This window comes from Diadema antillarum, unplaced genomic scaffold (genome assembly GCF_040938485.1).
Source record: "Diadema antillarum isolate AM-2024a unplaced genomic scaffold, OU_Dant_1.0 seq00000322_RagTag, whole genome shotgun sequence".
Lineage (NCBI taxonomy): Eukaryota > Metazoa > Echinodermata > Echinoidea > Diadematoida > Diadematidae > Diadema > Diadema antillarum.
Window position 1 is genome coordinate 239,026 of NW_027271341.1, and position 19,274 is coordinate 258,299.

At 38.5% G+C, this 19,274-nt stretch overlaps 1 protein-coding gene across 1 annotated transcript; it reads right to left on the reverse strand.

The window, feature by feature from the left end:
* Positions 1-3,941: 3,941 nt before the first annotated feature.
* On the reverse strand, positions 3,942-13,921 carry LOC139730609 (ubiquitin-like protein 4A). The gene is made up of 5 exons (XM_071641465.1): positions 13,808-13,921; positions 10,762-11,126; positions 8,729-8,834; positions 7,429-7,628; positions 3,942-6,613 (listed from the first exon to the last, which is right to left on the reverse strand). The coding sequence occupies exons 2-5, from the start codon at positions 10,813-10,815 to the stop codon at positions 6,515-6,517; spliced, it is 459 nt and encodes a 152-aa protein (XP_071497566.1). The 5' UTR covers positions 10,816-11,126; positions 13,808-13,921; the 3' UTR covers positions 3,942-6,514.
* Between the last annotated feature and the right edge of the window lie 5,353 nt (positions 13,922-19,274).

Here is a 19,274-nt window from a genome sequence, read left to right on the forward strand (position 1 = left end):
CTTTGACCTTTGACCTTCTGGCTGGAAATTTCCCAGAGAATCTCCATTAGGGAATACATGTATATATCAAGTTTTAGTTTTGAAAATAATAATGCAAGCATTGCATATAATAGTATATGAGGGAAAGAGTAACATTTTGAGGAGTTGACCTTGACCTTTGACCCCTGACTATTGACCCATGACCCCTACATTCCCTAGAAAATCCCTGCCAGTCAGTACATGCGTATGTACCAAGTTCCATGAAGATACATTGAACCATTTGCGAGAAAAGTGAAAATGTGACGTATTCACCTAACCTTTGACCAATTGACCTCTGACCTCATGACATGAAACTCTCTCTGGAGAATCTTTATGCAGTAGTACATGTCTACACTAAGTTTCAAGAAAATACCTTCTGGCATTGCATGGATATGGGGAAATAGCAACGTTTTTAGCATTTGACCTTGAACTTTTGACCTTTGACCTCTTGCCAATGTCACTAAAATCTACTCAACTAATTGCCCCATCATACATCATTCTTGCACCAAGTTTGGTGAAAGCTGCTTCATCCAGTTTTGAGTTATCACGTAAACAGATAAATTTTAGGATTTGACCTTGATCTTTGACCTTTGACCTCTGTCCAATTTCACTCAAAAACTAATCAAGTAATTGTCCCATCATACATCATCCTCAGACAAAGTTTGGTGAAATTTGCTGAATCCAGTCTTGAGTTATCGCGTAAACAGATACAATTTAATGATTTGATCTAGAACTTTGACCTTTGGCCGATTTCACCCAAAATCTAATCAAGTAATTGCCCCATCATACTTTATACTTGGACCAAGTTTGGTAAAATTCCAGTCAATACTACTCAAGTTATCTCGTAAACGAATGCGGACGGACGTATGTACGGACATACGGACGTACGTACGGACGGACGGACGGACAACCCGAAAACACAATGCCTCTGGCACCACTTCGTGGTGGAGGCATAAAAACCTCAATTTGAGAAGCTTTTCCAATCCCCCTACAGCACCAACCATATACGTCAAGACTGGTGAGAAGGCATGAATGATCAAACTTCTGTTGTAACTTCATATCCTCTCTGCCTCTCTTTACATGCGCATGCCATTGTCCTATTTGTGCGCACGCCAGAGATTGAGCGCTTGTTAAAACGTGCATAGTTAAGCAAGGCGCGTTTTGCCCAAGGGAGCAATCTTATTGGTTAAAATGTCTTAGATGCTGCTTCTAACAATAATTCCTATTGGATATGATTATTGCGTGGAGCATGGTTTTCATGACTTACAACACCGTTAAAACAGTTTTCAGAATACCGATTTACAACTGTTTTAGCGGTGTTGTAACTCACAGACTTACAACACAAGTTACAACAGAAGTTACCACAGAGAGTGTTCAGAATACCACCCCAGGGCTCTAAATTTCACCATGATGTAGGTCCACACGAGTCTTGGAAAAAAAATCCATTAAGAAAAGTGGATGGTAGAGAGCACACACAAGAAATATAACATGGTGGTGGTCTTTGACAAAATAAAAAACTAGAAATGTCACTATGGCAACTGGTATGCCTCTGCTAAAATGCATAATGCTCCTAATAGGTCTATAGTACAATGTCTTGACAATGTGTGATAACAGTTTCACATAATTGGCAAAATATTGAAATGACAGGTTTGTCACAAATGTGTTGAATACAGTTCACTTTCGCAAAACTAGGTTTAATTGGATGAATGGCTACACTGTCTATAAGAGTGCAGGTATTTGAGGATGTGAAGATTTTTACTTGACTTTTGACCCTTTTATAAGTTTATGCATTGAGTGATTTTCAAGGAATGGAGAAAAGGTGTAATATCAGTTTTAAATAGTAAAATCTTCACATTTAACCTGGCCTTCGACCCTTGACCTTCGACCCTATGACCTTAAAGTTCCCAAGAGAATCAATGTCAGGTAGAACATGCATGAATATGTACTGCGGTACTAAGTCTCATGATACCTTGAGTCACTTCTGAGACATGGAGGGAGAAGTGAAATTTAGCACTTTCACTTGGCCTCTGACTTTCTGCAAGAAACTTCTAAGAGAATCTCTATTGGGTAATACATGTATATATTAAGTTTATTATCCTGCAGGCATCGCATACAGTGTATGAGGGAAATAGTGAAATCTTGAGGAGTTGACCTTGACCTTTGACCCATGACCCCCAAATTCCATTGATAATTACTGCCAGTCAGAACATGCATATGCACTTAGTTCCATGAAGATACCTTGAACTATTTGCGAGATATTGAGAAAAAAGGGAAATTTTGACATTTTCACTTGACTTTCGACCTTTGACCTGAAACTCTCTCTGGAGAATCTTTATTTGGTAATACATGTATAAACTAAGTAAAAAAAAAATACCTTCAGGCACTGCAAAGATATGGGGGAAATAGTGAAATTTTGACCATTTGACCTTGACCTTTTGACCTTTCACCTTGAACATGTGCACTCAAAAGTTGATAGGCACAACTTTGCACACTCATACATATATATGCCACATTTCATTAGGATACCATAAATGGTTTTGTAGTTACGCTGCCTACAAAATTGATTACGGACGGCAGGACGGACGGACGGACGGACAACCCGAAAACATGCCTCCGGTGACACTTCGTGGCTGAGGCATAAAAAACACAAAAACAAACACAACAATGGGGGTAGCATAACTAACTAGTGCAGGTCAAGATTTGATGATACCTCTGATCATAACTTGAACAAAATCCCTTCAGAAATGTGGCCAGTAGGCCTACACTGTAGACAAAAAGACTCAAAAAATTGATCATTTTTTTGTGCAAACAAGTACCACCAAAGGTACCAAACTGGTGGCTAAATTTATAAATAATGCATGCCCATATGGAATTTGAATAAGATCTGTCATGAAATGCAGCCCATTTGAACCTTCAAAAGGTGGAACACTGGGGGCAGCATTACCAATATAAGGGGTCTAAGTTTCACCACCATGCAGTTCTGATGTGCATGGTAGAGCATACACAAGAAAAATGACATGGTGGCTGCCTTTGAACCTGTTAAAGGGATGGTATAGTATTGATTGAGGTGAGAATTCAGGTGTCAATGTTTTGTTTTGTTTTTGGAGATATTTAGAAACCACTCTATGAAATATTACAGGGCATACAATTCTAAGCGGACTTCAAAGTTTATTTGATGAAAATTGGTTTTGAATGACTGAGATATACCCAAACACAAAGTAAAAAAAAGATATCATAATAAAAATCATGGCCTGTCACATTATATTACAATCACCTTTTTGGTTATTTCAGCAAATTTCATCAAATAAACTGTGAATTCCTATAAGAATTACATGTTCTTTCATATTTCATAAGAGGTTTTTCATTGTCTCACAAACACACACACACATATACACACACACACACACGCAAGTTGGAAACCTGCACCCCCATCTAAACCAAAACTGTGCCATCCCTTTAAAGGCAGAACATTTGGGGGGCAGCATGAGGAAAAGTAATAAGGGTTCTGGGCCCCCAGGTTTTACTACACAAAACTACTGTACAAAACTTAAGAAAAAATATCATGAAATATTGCTAGTATTGAGTGCACACAAGTGGACACTAAGAATTCAACCTTTCTCTGTACAAAGATGGAACTAACAAGGGTACTACCATCATAAGTTTACGGTCAGATTTTTTAATAACAAGCCTCCGGACCAAATTAAATGAAATCCATCGAGAAATGTGGCCAGTATTGTGCATAGAAATGTGATGCAGCAATGACTGAGTAACACTGCTGAATCAAATAAAAACTTCATGTTCATGATGTCAAACTTCTTACGTACATGTACATCTTGCTGTTGCTTTACAAAGTAGATGAACTATCAATGGTATTCAAAACTAGCAACAATTGATGTTTAGCTTTTGCAAAAATGAGTGTCTTCTACTAAGATCGAATATTGAAAACTGAAATAACATTTGAAAATTTGAACACTGTCTGTTCTCACCTAACTTCTGTTCCTTGGAATCATCTCACTGAGCAATACCTTCATTCTGATTATCAACTGTTATTGATTTCCCTTCAAACTAAAGTATATACTACATGCACAAATAGAGCCAGAGGAACATGGTGTTTTCCTTTTTCATTCACTCCTGCATGTCTGTTATGAAGAGATATGGAGTATGCAATATGTACAACAGGCGAACCTTGTTACACCAAGATACATGTATTCGGGTTTGCGAGAATTTTTTTGTTACACTGAAATCTCAGTACAACAGTACCCATTGGTAGCTACATAAATACCCACTATGTAGGACTAGAGGAAGTTGTGACACATTGAGCCCCACTTAGTCTTTACGTGTACAGTGTACAAATAGTGAACGGTCACGAGTGCGATGGAACAAGATTTTGCATGAGGTGAAAACTAGATGCGCTCTACTCAACGAGGCGAAGCCGAGTTGAATATTATGCATCATCTTTCGTTGAGTGCAAAATCTTGTTAGATTGCACAAGTAAAGACCATACACTACAACTGTACATATATTTGTTGTATACAACACCTCGAACATTAAAATATGTGGTCCACACAGATTCTTGAATTTAGCACAGAAATGTCAACCATTTTCCGTGAAAGACGAATGAGTAGCCGCACATTCACAGTCACCATGTACGTACGTACGATTGGCTGAAGTTCTTTTAAAAAATGAGTGACAAAAGTATGCGCTTGTAAGCGCGCTTGTTTGTTGAGTGTGCGCGGCAAATGTTTGTGTATTGTGACATCAGAGCCGTGTAATGGAACAAAACCTTCAAGTCAATCGTGACTTTAACACGGGAGTCAATGGAAATTGGTGATGTCAGCCATGCGCTATCCATTTTTGCTCAAACAAAATTGTACAGCTGACAGCCACAGCGTGTGATGGAACTTTTAACTGAATGTCATGTGATGGGCAATTGACCCATTGGATAGCTAAATTCTTTTAAGGTGTTGTATAAACAATAATGACAGTTTTACCTCTAAAATCCTATTGTACAAATTAAATCATCTCAAGTGTTTCCAAAATTTGCTTACTATATTGAGCGTAATATGCAATAAACATAAAAGTTAAAAAATCAGTACCCAGAAAAAGCTTCTTGCAATAATGAAATCTTGTTGTTTCTAAGTTTGTTATAATGGGGTTTGTCTGCAAATAAACTGGAAGTCCCCTCACACTGGTAATAAAGTCACTTTAATTTACATGAAAATTTACAAGTGTTGCTCAATGCTTAAAAAACAACAAAAAAACTCCAATAACATACATAGCAATTTCCACTTACTTTGACTGTTAACTTTCCCTTTCCATCCAGATTCACCATTTCTGATACTTTTGTTCACTATAATCATTGCCTGCGTGTTTGTCAACAATTAAATAGCAATCTCCTAACGAGACAGGCTTGAAATGAGATGATGTGAAAAGCTTGTAAATATTCAGGAAAATATGACATGCTCTGGTGCACTTAACATCACAACATAACAAATACTGGCTATCAGTCAGTGTTTCACAGTCTCTTATGATAAAAACTCCTACCAACAAACATTCATTCTTCGTAGACATATATTGCCACATATTTTTGCAGCAACAAAGTACATGAACACTAAATACATGGACTGCATACTGGAGACAAACTTCCTGGACATAATTTCATTAAACCCAACAACCACTCACTTTCCTGAAACATCTTACTGCAACAACTTGTGGGCAATTAATTTCCCTTCGAATAATAGGCTTTCTGGTAAGTGCTTTGGAACAGCAATCGATTGCTCCTTTGAAGGAACTGGGGCCTGGTCCTTGACACAAATATGAAAGAAAACTTGCCATTAGCTATTCTCATGTTGCAAGTGATGAAAACACATTCAACACAAGCACAAGAGCTTCCCTTCACAGTGCTCTATATATGTCATGTATCATCTAATATATGACCTTTAACCTTTGGGTTAAATAAACATTGGTTATTCAAGGTTGATGGGAGTCATTTCAGATAACAGTGTCTGTGATACATTACAGCTTCACTCACAGACAGGAGGTCTGAGAACTACCACACTGTGTATGAAGCAGTACTATGGTCTCAAGCAATCACATTTCCTCCAGAGTGCCACTATGAACCACAAGGTAGATTCTCCCTTCATTGCTTAGGTATGCCAAGAATGTTTCATCAAGGAAACAGGGAGGAAGCACTATTCCATCTTGCTTATAAAGGTAACAAATTCAGACATCCAATGTTTGTAACACAAGAAATTCAACAAACCATCTTGACTGCAGTTTGCATCTTGAGGTGTGCCAGAGGGAGCTTCCACAAAGACAAATAGTTGTCTCACTGATCATTACCACTGTTTAATCTTTCAACAACATTTTTGAAGGATTTTCCCCTGTGCACAAAACGTTGTCCTTCTGCAGCCATGCTATGTACCCTCCACTGGCACACATTTCATCACGAGATTGCTCAATGTCCAACTTCACCATGTATGATGTCCTGTGTTGTCTAGGTGGAAGGGCCCGCTCTGTCACTGGCTTCCAGTTTACTCTTGGCTATCCTTTCTATATCATCTAAACTTAAATTTGCTAAGTTTGATGAGAATTCCTGCAACACAATAGATATGATTTATATGATAAATGTAGCATTGGCATATCACAATGGTACAGACATGTAGGTATGAACTCAGCTTTTTGGACATGGAATTGAATGCTTTGTTGCATCCCCCCCCCCCCCCAAAAAAAAAAAAAAAAAAAAATGATTAAGAAAGTATTGCCACTGGTGTTGGCATAGCACACAATGTATAACAAAATCATTACAAATCTAGTCAAAAAAAAAAAAAAGAGTTGAAAGATTATCAGTACAACAGCATACAATATAATGACAAAGCTTGTTTGCTTGTTTAATTTTGTTTGTTTAATTTCCATCTGAGAAGATGACTGGACAGCCCATATTCAGCTGCAATAGCTGGTCTTCCATGGGGTCCAGTTGGATGTAAGGCAGGACCACTTCACTGGGTTAAACACCCTGCTCTTTGCGATGAATAAATGAAGCGGGATCTTTTTACATGCATGAATTGTGACTCTCTCAAACACAGGACCTCCATTTTATGTCCTATTCAAGGGACAGAGTGTTTTGCCTTTTACTAGAGGGGATAGTATGATTACACACAACATTGCTCAGTGGGACCCAGGAATCGAACTGGGTTCCTTTGGATCATGAGGCAGATGCGCTACTGACTGAGCTAACTACTGACTGAGCTATTCATTCACCTGTCTGAAGATGATATGAACTGAATATAAATTGTCAAGGAAAATGAAATATTAGTTTATACAGTAAAAATTCTTCATTGATCCATAATATATCACCATTGCATTAGGTAGAGACTGCAACCATTTCATTTCAGTTTAAGCCATACTCACTTGTTTGAATGATTCTATAATACGTTCTGTGTCCACCGTTGTAAAGTGTCTAGCTAACAAAGTCTTCAACTCATCCCAGAGAGCTGTACTATTGCCTATTCTGCTCACACTGACTTGGCTGGTCTCTGGTTCAGGTCTCCGCACCACAAGATGAATTTTGGTTCCAGGACCAATCTTGTAGAAATCTAAGCTTTGCCCATCTTTACAGAAAAACAAAGCACAAAACAAAACAATATCAACATAACAATATCAACCACACTTACACAAATGTTATTCCACTTACATGTGTAGATGTTATTCAGTTCTCTGAGGCAAAGCTTAAACTAATTTTATCAGAATGGCTTCATTTACATCTACAAATGCAATTATCTCTTTCTTTGATTTTAAATCAGCAAACAAGACAGTTCTTTTGTTGTTATAGTGAATTCAAAATAAAGCAATGTTGGCCAACATTGCAGATCTTTTCCAATAAACGCTTTCAAAGTCAAAGTGAGATCTGGACCTAAATTTCAATGTTCTTTTTTTTAATGCAATCCAGGTAAAAATGAATCTATACATTCCTCTGCAATCTTTGAGTAACTTGCTGTGTCTATGCAAAAGCTGATATAACCTTTGTGATACAGAGTTTCTGCGTATTGTCATCTGAGAACCAGAAGGGTGTTTTCCCAGGTTTGGGGGGGGGGGGGGGGGGGGTATTGAATTATTGTTACCACATTGTAGAACTTGATCTCCTCTACATTATGGTGTCAATTTTAGATTATTTTCATATTCAGTAAACTGTTCAAAATCAAAACCACAAGGGCACTATTTTATCCGATACTTGGAACGATGCTTATAAATCTACCCACTTTTGATTAGATAAACTTTTTATGTCATAAAAATTGATTGTCTCATTTTTATTTACGCTAAAATCTTCGAACGCGATAGGATCCTTCTGGCTCTCAGCTGATGATATATGCTTTTGAACACCAAATGTCGTAGTTCTGTTATGAAAGCATATCATACTTGAATCTTTGCGATCAGTCTATATTAGCAGTAATTTTGAAAGCAGAGTAAAGCATATCAATCAATTTTTTATTGCCACAGTGATAATGTCACATGCACACCATTAGAGAGAGTAAGCATAAAATTACAAATGTGTGGAAGTAGCTGTCTATTCCAAAATTTGTAGACTAGTCAAATTGGAAACGTCATTTATTATATGGACACAACTAATTTTGTTGTATTGTTTAACACTTATTTGAACACAAGTTAAATTTCAACAATCCAGTCAGTTGAAAAAATAAAAACGATGATAGACCTGCTAAAGTTTTCCCTCGGAAGACTAGTCTTTGAAGATGTACTGGAACATCCAATTCTCGAGCAACCATGCGCTTCACAGCTACTATGGATTCTGCATCTGTCACCTGGAATGACACACGGCACATATGAAGACTGTTAAACTTTCTTGCACAGTTTGCCAGAACTGGATGTTGACAGAGCTGTATAGAGAGTGTAACAACTGGTTTGTCTGCTGAGAACAAAGAGCATTCTGTTTTCCAATAAATTCCAAAAAACAAACAACAACAACAACAAAACAAACAAAGAAAAATAATTCAAATTAAGTGCAGTCCAAAGACTTTTGATCATGCATCATGCAGATCCATTTTGACATCCTTCTTTGGTGAGTGAGAAATGCTCATCTCTCAAGAGATCCTCTCCTGGTGAACACAGAATGCCCATTTGACAAAATTTCTACCAGTTTGTTTGTCTGACATCACTCATTAAAACTTTGAAGGCTTCCATGGCGGTAGAACGTTGAATGGTAGAAGGCTTAACGGAAACCAAAGCCAAAAGAGAAATGTGGATTGAGTGAAAGCAGCAATATAAGTAGAACACATCAGTGAAAGTTTGAGGAAAATCGGACAATCGATGCAAAAGTTATGAATTTTTAAAGTTTTGGTGTTGGAACCGCTGAATGAGGAGACTACTAGAGGTTATGGCATCATGTGTGGACAAACAATATAAAGAAAATATAAAGCAGAGACTCCAACCCCAAGCACCTTCTCATCTGGAGATTCTCCCGCCTGAAACCCCCAGCAAACGGGAGACTCCAACTTGATGTGCATGAAGCACGAAGTTCCTTGCTGCCGGGGTCCAACTCTAGGGCTCTAGATGTTTTCTCTTGCTATCTAAGGCTTATTTTTCTACATACGATGACACTAAGTAAGAAAACATTTAAAGCGGGAGAAATAAAATCTCAAGCGGGAGAACAGGAGATTTTGCAAAAATGGGCTTTTGGCGGGAGATCTCCGGTCGAGAGCGGGTGAGTTGGAGTCTCTGATAAAGGGACTTCCACAAAAAATTCACTTTTCTAGCATAATGAAAGAGCACTTGACTAACCGCTTTCAGAAAGCAGGGGGAATAATTGCTACCCTTAACATATGTCAGAAACTAGTTGATGGAAAGTGTAATTTTCATGAAAAATGAATTTTTGCATTCATAACTTTTGCATCGATTGTTCGATTTTCCTCAAACTTTCACTGATGTGTTCCACTAATGTTGCTGCTTTCACTCAATCCACACTTCTCTTTGGGTTTTGGTTTCCTTTAACGGTACACCACATATTCTTTCTTGGGTATGTATGAGGCCTTGAAAAGGGCCTACCCACTCCCGACATTTCCGCAAGCATGTCTTGCCGTTCTCTTGAAAATGACAAGAACATGCTTGCGGAAGCGTCCAGAGTGGGTGGAGATAGGCCCTTTTCAGGGACACATACAAAGTATAACATACCCAGAAAGAATAAATGATTTCACTCACTTCATCAAAATCAGTGCACACGTGGTGTAAAATTGAAATTTTGGGCAAGACTCCACCAGAATGAATTTTGACCCCGTGCATACATTCGTATTAGCCCCAGGTACAAATGTATTGTTGCAAAAGAGGGAAGGATGTAAAAATAATTGTACAGTCCAACAGGCATGTGAAATAGACTGATTCACAAGTGTATTAATTTTTTCATGCCCTACTCATTGCTACAATGGGCAAGCCTGTAGCAAGCTTTCAGGCTGTTGGGAGCAAACTTTGCTACAAGGGCATGACAATATTCAATATATGTACAGCAGTGATCTATTGGTATTTGATCATTAAAAGCATTATACACTGTACAATGCCTTGCACAACTGGAGAAGCAAATTATTGATATTTTCTATGTCTCTGTATTTTCTATGATGTAAAGGTAGGTGGGTGCTTATCTCCAGCTTTGATTTTTGTTTCTTGTCATACTCACGGCATGGATGATCAACATAACTCGTATGATAAAGAGAGTAGGCATTAGCGTACATTGATACATACCTCAATTTGACACTCCTTAGCTGGAGCCTGAAGTATTTTGACGATTAGTATCATGATGAAAGAAAATTTCTTTCACCTTTCTCTTGCAAAGCAAAATACCAACAGCATGTAACACAGGATATTAGACCAGTTCTCTGCTCATGGAAAAGTGCAGGAGGCAGTAAATCTTGTTCCTTCAGCTAAAAATGGGTTCCAATATTTAGGAAACCAGATTAGATTCTGATATTCTGTTCAGCCTGTTCAAGTGTAGATGCACGACACACCACTAGGTCCTTTCATTACAACAAGACTGTTTTGACTTGATCAATCCATGTGGTGAAGTCATAAGACACATGACACAGGTCTGCCACTACAGCTTGTTGAATCTGGACGAAGCAAATAAATTAAACAAAGAAAGAGACAAACATTATTACAATTTCAACACCAACAGTGATGATGAAGAATCTTAAGTTCTTACAATCTTTGATTTGAATTTGATGTCTAGAATCTACAGTCTCTACCAAATTAGTAATAGAAAGAAACCATCATTGTTTGTAGAGTTAGGAAATTACCTATGTACAATGTAGTTGCATTGTAGTGTTAGAGTAGCCCAACCAGATATCATGCTATGCGTGGCATCTGATAAGGACCCATACATTTTTTTAGACATCCCATGTAACGGTTACAAAACATCCAAAATTTCTACTTTCTGCCTTCAATTTCATGTTTTACTGACATGAAATTCATTGCTAGGACTTAAATTTGGCATTACAATCCATAATTATCCAGCAGATTGCTACATAACTTTATTGTACCACTTGGCCGGTCGGGCAAGCAGATTTTCAGATTTGCTGCGAGACACTTGATCGAACATTAATTTTACTTGCCCGAAAAGAAAGTCTAAAATACATGTATAAGGAAATAATATAGTTAATCATGTGTTAGTCAAGGGCTTCATAAAACACAATCACTGGAATAAACAGCACTCATTGATTTGCACGCTTAGACACAATGGAGTAACAAACTTGGTCCGATCAAGTGTTGCCGTTGCATTGCATTGGGGCTTCTTCACGTAAGTGTTGGAAAGTCGCTGCAGTGAAATATATGTATATGCAAAGTGCAGTGCATCACTAAACAGCCATTATCTTTTAGCTTCTGTATAGTTGACTTCGTGGGTTTGTTGGGGGAATAAGTAAAAAAAAAAAGGTTGCTTCAAAACTTTTTACTTGCCTAATTTGGGCAAGCATTTGTTCTCATTGTTCAAAAACACTGATCTGAATTTGATTTTCACTTGCCCTGGGCAATCGAGCAAGTGCTTATGAAGCACCATGTGACCAGTAGACAATGTTCACGGGGCGAAATATGCATTTCTGACTGCAAAACCTGCTCATTGCTCCACTAATTAAGAATAAGATAGACCAATAAATATGCCTCTTGTTCCGTGGCCTTTTGTTAACTGTACCATCGTAATGCAGTTGGCCCCTCACAACAGACAGATATCTTCCATTCACTCTGCTGTGCAGACTTACTTGCAGCACAACGGTAAGTAGGAAATGGGGCAGAATTTCCAGTTTTTCATAACATTTTGTATTAAGAGATCACACAAAACGGCATAGGTTCATAATTATGTATCTATTCAAGGAATGAGTCAAGCTCACCCATTTCATGATTTAATCATCTTATACACCATTTTGGATGCTTCACTGAGTAACAGTACGGCCTTTGAACTCACTGTAGCCACATTCACACTGCTGAACTCGTGTGTGCGCAAATAGTAGATCGCAGTCTGCCTGAGTGAACGTAAGATATCTGTCTGTTGTGCTTGTGAGGAGCCGACCATATACAACCATACATTTCACAAAAGGCCACTGAACCACCATACACTTAACAAAAGGCCATGGAACAAGAGGCAGATTTATTGGTCTAAAGTGACTGCAGTTCAAAGATAACTTCAATTTTATGTCATACATGAACAAGATTAGAATGCGTCTCAATACGAACATTGCAAGGTAATCCCTTAAACTTACCAGTAGGCCTACCCCCAGCAGATACCCAGGCCCACCATATAATGAGAAATACCCTGGTAGATATGGTATCACCGGACAGCATGGTATTTCCAGATGCATGTGCACATCTCTGCATAATAATGGCATTCAATATGCACAGAACTTCATAGACTAGCCTTACACAGCACTGTATGGGCCGAAATCGCCATAAATGTTTTAGAAGATGTCGATTCTTCACAAGAGTTTATTGCGTAAATTGTTTGAAATGTTTATGTTACTAATACTATCACTATTTCAATTGTTAGACGTTTTATATAAGTTTTACCATAAAGCATAAATGCCAAGGTTCGACCTCCCGTGCCAAAATTCAACCGCACACAAACACATAGGTTTTACATGTAGCAGGTGGTTGAATTTTGGCTGGTGTTATGGTCGAATCATGGGCAGCTTGCTTTACAAGTCATAATACGACACGAAATTTGAGTCTCATTTGCCGATTTTCTCTTTTGTGTCGCGATGTCGTCCGCTCGGTACAAATGTGTATGGTGAATCGTGGGTATGAACTGTGATTATGGTGCAAGGACAAGATGTGAAAGACATCAATAATGCCATTACGAAAATCATGTGCGTATTCATAATGCGATTTTAGTTTATACCACGCTGCCACCTTTTTGTAGCAGGGGTTAAATTGAAGTCTATTTTCCAAAACAGGAGTGAATGAGCATGATGATGAATCATTTACATCATATTCATAATTTTGGAAAATTTGTAATTTTCAGGACTTTGTGAATAACCAAGTCTAGTGTTATTTTCACCCAAAATTTTATCCTCGGAATTCAGAGCCACAAAAAATGAGCGTCCGGTGATACGATCCACTCTCGAGCTCTCAAATCATCTTGAGTCATACACTCACTGCCACACTAGGTTATGGTACGCCTACACACAACGGCACGACACAAAGATCCACATTTGGGACTAAAGTGAAATTATAAAATTTTTCTTTACTTGACATACTTTTTACTGCGAAGAATTAGCGCAGTGCTTTGTTAACACATACTTACAGGATAGTAGAGCAATCAACAATATCGTGTCCTATCACTCTAAGATGCACGCTGATAGAAAATGTGAAAAAAAAAGTCATTTTCGTATGCCCGTTGGCTTTGTGGTGGTCTCACCTCTTACTTCCTACACTAGCATCAGACAACGCCGTGCGCAGTGACGTGTGACTAAGTACGGAACGTGAACGTGTACGTCTTCTACGCACAAAACCCGCACCAGCAGCATGTTCTGTGACCCGCACCCACCACTAGGATCGCACCCTATGATCCGCGCACGCACTTTGTGTGTGTGCCGTATTAAAGCCAACTTGAAGGGGAACTTGAAAGGGAAAACATGATTCGATTCGGGGGCAATTCGCAACCCGGACCCTTCCCCTGACCCTAACCTTAATCCTAATCCTGAACCTAATCCTAACCCGAATATTTACACTAACCTTATCACTAACCAGAAAATAGCCGGGGGAGGGGGGGGGGGGGGGGGGGTAATTGTCTTCGAATTCGCGTCCCTGTACACTAGAATGATACCACAGTATGTTGGATCACAAATTTATCCTCTAGTACAATGTAATTGGTTTGAGGAGCTTCATGTGGTTGTATTTTCAGCTACCGTAACAGGGCAATAACCCCCCCCCCCCCCCCGGGCAATTCCCCCGTCTGAATACGTGTTACTGATTGATAAGGTTAGAGTAGGCTTAGATTGAGGTTTATAGGGTTAGGATTCAGGGGCCGCGGAAACCGGAGGGGGGGGGGGGGGCTGGGGGAGGGGGCTGCAGCCCCCCCCCCCCCCACACACACACACTTCTGGATCGTGAAAAAAAAAGAAGAAAAAAAAAAGAAAGAAAGGGGAAAAATCGGGGGGAAAATCACACTACCCGAATTTCTCACAAAGTGTGCTTCAGATCGCTTTATCTTGATTTTCAAAAACGCAAAAGCTCCGTCGAGTGGAGGGGGCATCCCCCTCCCACACCCTCCTCCTCCACCTCATTAGACTTTGTACATACACACAGGGGGGGGTGGGTGGGGGAGCTAGAAAAAAAATCCAAGTATTGCACAAAAAGTTTGCACCAGATCGCTGGAATTTCAGGGTCTGAAAATGTAAAAATCACCTCGTGTGGGAGGAGAAATATCCCCTTTTGTATATACACCCTCGTGAGCATGCCTTTTCTGTTTGATTGCTTAACAGACAGCGTTCATGAAATTAATTGTAACAATAAATTAATACAAGAAGTTTATTTAAATGCTACCACTTTACAGGCAAATTGTTCAATAATAATCCGCATCAAAATATCCTGCTACCTTACACATTATGTGGGGCCGTTTCAAGTCGATAAAAGACGGAAAAACATGCATCAAATTGCACCATTTACAACATCAAAATGCAAAAAGTTCTCACCACGGTGGGGGAACACCCCCCTCCCACACCCTCCCCCCCCCCCCCCCCCGTCCCTCCGCTCGTTCGGGCTCGGTCGCTTCGCTCCCTCGCATAGTAACCACCGCCCTCCCAATATCACAAGATCATTATCCAGGCTATATACGCTGGTGCGTCTAAGCGGGGGGTTTCAAGTCGATAAAAGATGCAAAAAGATGCATCAAACTGCACCATTTACAACATCAAAATGCAAAGAGTTCTCCCCGTGGGAGGGGGGGGGGGACATCCCCCTCCCACACCCCCCCCCCCCCCACCCGTCCCCTCTGCTCGCTAGGGCTCGGTCGCTTGGCTCCCTCGCATAGTAACCGCCGCCCTCCCAAGATGACAAGATCATTATCCAGGCTACGCCGGTGCGTCTAAGCGCGGGGGGGGGGGGGGGTTGACCTTGATACACCCCCCCCCCCCCCGGCTGTGCAGCCCCCCCCCCCCCCCAAACTGAAAAACGTTCCGCGGCCCCTGGGATTAGGTTCAGGATTAGGATTAGGGTTAGGGTTAGAGTTAGGGTCAGGGAAAGGGTCCTTGGTAATTACCCAAGGGGTAATTGTCCTAGGCCTAGACCCTTCAGCTACATTATTATAGAGGGTCTATGTCAGATCTCTTATTTAGCCCTACTATAGTAACACTCTATGGCGTACCATTTGCAAAATGACGTCACTTTCATGACGACAGTTTTGCAAATACACGTAGTACTCGGTATGTTATTTGCAAAATGATATCACAAAAGCAATTCTGACATCGCCCGCTGCTTCGTACCGTCACCAAGCTTTGTGAAATGTGATAATATCTAACAAAACAATTGATGGCGGACTATCCAGTCCCCTCCCCCCCCCCCCCAAAAAAAAAAAAATTAAATGAAGATTCATTGCGGTAGGCTATCATAATGATGACAAGACTGTTAATTTCATAATGAATACATTCCTACGATAATTAATGACTCATTTGACACAACATGTCGGCCCAAATCTTGCCATTTTTTGTTTTTACTTAGAAATGGAAACAAACTATGACATATTTTCAAGACATGACCACACATGCAGACATACATGGTAATAATTTTAAGGTCTGAAGTCTTTCAGTTTCTTCTACAGCCTGGCCTACCTCTGAACACGTGACAGTTGATTCGGGTGTATTATCACATACACTTTATTGGGAAGGGGAAGGGGGTTAACCTTTCCCCACAAATGTACAAAGAAAGCATTGCTGTGGGATAGAAGATGATGAAAATGAATAGCGTGAACCCTTAATCCTTTGTATGCCAATGAGCCAAATAAGCACAAATAAATTATTTCACACACAAACCAATGGACAGGAAATAAACGTGGCACACTATTTAATGTTTTGATAAGGCGCTCGAAAAAAATGAGACCAAATAATCTGAATGAGAGAAAGACTTGGACTTGCTCCATTGATTTATATAATAATCCACGAGAAAATTGATCATCTCCTGTAAAGATGGTCTAAGAATTCATCATTCCTATATCAACATGTTTCTTAAGCTATTTCTTCATTTCGTTTTTGGAAACGCATGGACAATAAGCAACTCATAAGAAATGACTAATACGATTTTTGATAACAGTTTTAAAATATGATAATTAGCCGAACTTAAGATTCGTATAACTCTGTTGGGATGGATAGATATTCATTAAAGGAAATGCCATTATAAACAAATCTTGATCAATAGAGTGGCTTCGAAACAAATGAAAATACCACCACCACACACAAAAAAGAGAGAAAATGGATGTAAATATGTTTAAGATTTTAAACCTTCCTTCTGTGGACAGCAATACAAAAGAAAACAACAAAAACAAAACAAAACCATGAATTAATGATACAGACATTAATAACTGATGGTATCAAGAGCCCTGAATAAGAGGAAACGAAACGTTCAGACAGTTTGATCATTCAAACTATATGGCTATGGGAAGCAAAGCAGGGACTCATTGGTTTTCACCATTAGCCCTTTCATAATGCAAGGATTGTACATAGTGCCTTCTAATCCAAAGAGTGCAGATTCGGAAGGGGATGTTGATGCAGACAAAGAAGAAGAAGAAAGAAAGAAAGAAAGAAAGAAAGAAAGAAAGAAAGAAAGAAAGAAAGAAAGAAAAAGGTCAGGCGGTGGGAGGGGAGGGGTGGTCTTGCCTCTCTCCGCCCCATCCCTCGAACCTCTTCAACTTTGGCTAAATCATGCAATATAAAAACACTGCCATGAGCTGACAACTGCACATTAGCCCTGCAGATGGACTGAAGCATAATACCTCGTAATTTTGTGCTCATCATGATTCGATGATCCATGAAAATTGATGTCCATGTCAACGGTTTTTTATTATAGATAACAAGTATCAACTTCTCAACGACAGTCACTGAATAATTGATCAGCTGAAGAGACAAAGATGATTACTATTCATCACTTTTATTATACTCCCGTTATAAACAATACCCTATATGAATTGTTAACAAAATGAGAGCTGGCGTTAGAATTTCAACAAACCTACAGGTTACTACCCAATTACAATTAGTTTAGACGGTATTTCTAATGACGGTATTACTAATGATAATTATACTCAGTTTGTAAAGAAAAATGAGAATACAGCATTTTTTTAGCCCTGTTACCCCAGGAGAAGTTGTAAAAATTGTATGTAATTGTGACAATGGTTCAAGTTCTGGTTATGATGACATTGATATAGCTGTTGTAAAAAAAGTAATACATGTAATTTGTTATCCTTTATGTGACATTTTTAATTGTGTTTTATCCACTGGTATTTTTCCAAACAAACTTAAAATTGCCAAAGTTATACCAGTTTTCAAAAGTGGTCCAAGTCATGATGTTAATAACTACAGACCTATATATTCTGTGTTATCTGTTTTTTCTAAAATTTTTGAGAAATGTATATATGATAGATTACTGTTATTTTTAGACAAATATGATATAATAACACTATGTCAATATGGATTTCGTTCTGGGCGCTCCACGTCCCATGCTTTGATTAACCTTATTTCAAAAGTAATGCACTTAGTTCTCATCAATCAATAATTGGTTTGTTTTTAGACTTAAGCAAGGCTTTTGATTCTTTAGATCATTCTATTTTATTAGATAAGTTATATATTTATGGTATCCGAGGTAATTTGTTCAAATTATTTTCAAATTATTTGGATAATCGGAAACAATTTGTATCGGTTAATAGATGTAAATCTGAGTTGTGTAGCCTGGGATGTGGAGTGCCTCAGGGTTCAATACTTGGTCCACTTTTCTCATTTACATCAATGATATTTGCAATGTCACAGAAAAATACAGTTCATTTCATATGCAGACGATACCAGTATGTTTATGTCTGATGATAATATTAATACTTTATTGTTACGTTTTAATGAAGAGATTCAAAAAATTTATGATTGGCTTCTTATGAATAAATTAGTTTTGAATGTGAAGAAAACTCAATGTATGATTTTTACTAATAAGAAAATTGATATACAGAATTCAGCAATTCATATGAATAACAATCTTATAAAAATTACGAGTTCATTGTCATTTCTTGGCGTCATTATTGATAATAAATTATCTTGGCATAAACATATTGATTCAGTCTGCAATAAAATTTCTAAATGTATCGGTATTTTATACAAATTACGATATTTTCCTCACAATATTTTATGTATGATTTATAACGCTATTATATTAAGTCAACTTCAATATGGAAACATTGCTTGGGCAAATACATCAAATTATTCTATGGTCAGACTTTTCCGTCTGCAGAAGAAAGCAGTGAGAATTATATGTCACGCCAATTATCTTGCCTCCACTAAACCTCTTTTTATGAAATGCAATGTTTCAGATATTTTTGAATTGAACAAATATATTATTGGTGTATTTATGTTTCAAAAATTGTATTCCCCTTGGTCTTTCTTCCTTGTTTCAGTTAAATAGTGCTATTCTTTCGTATTGTTTGAGAAATCCTCTGAATTATCATTTACCTCTTAATAAAACAAATGTTGGTTTATATTCTGTTTTGTATAGAGGAGCTTTAATTTGGAATAACTTGCCAC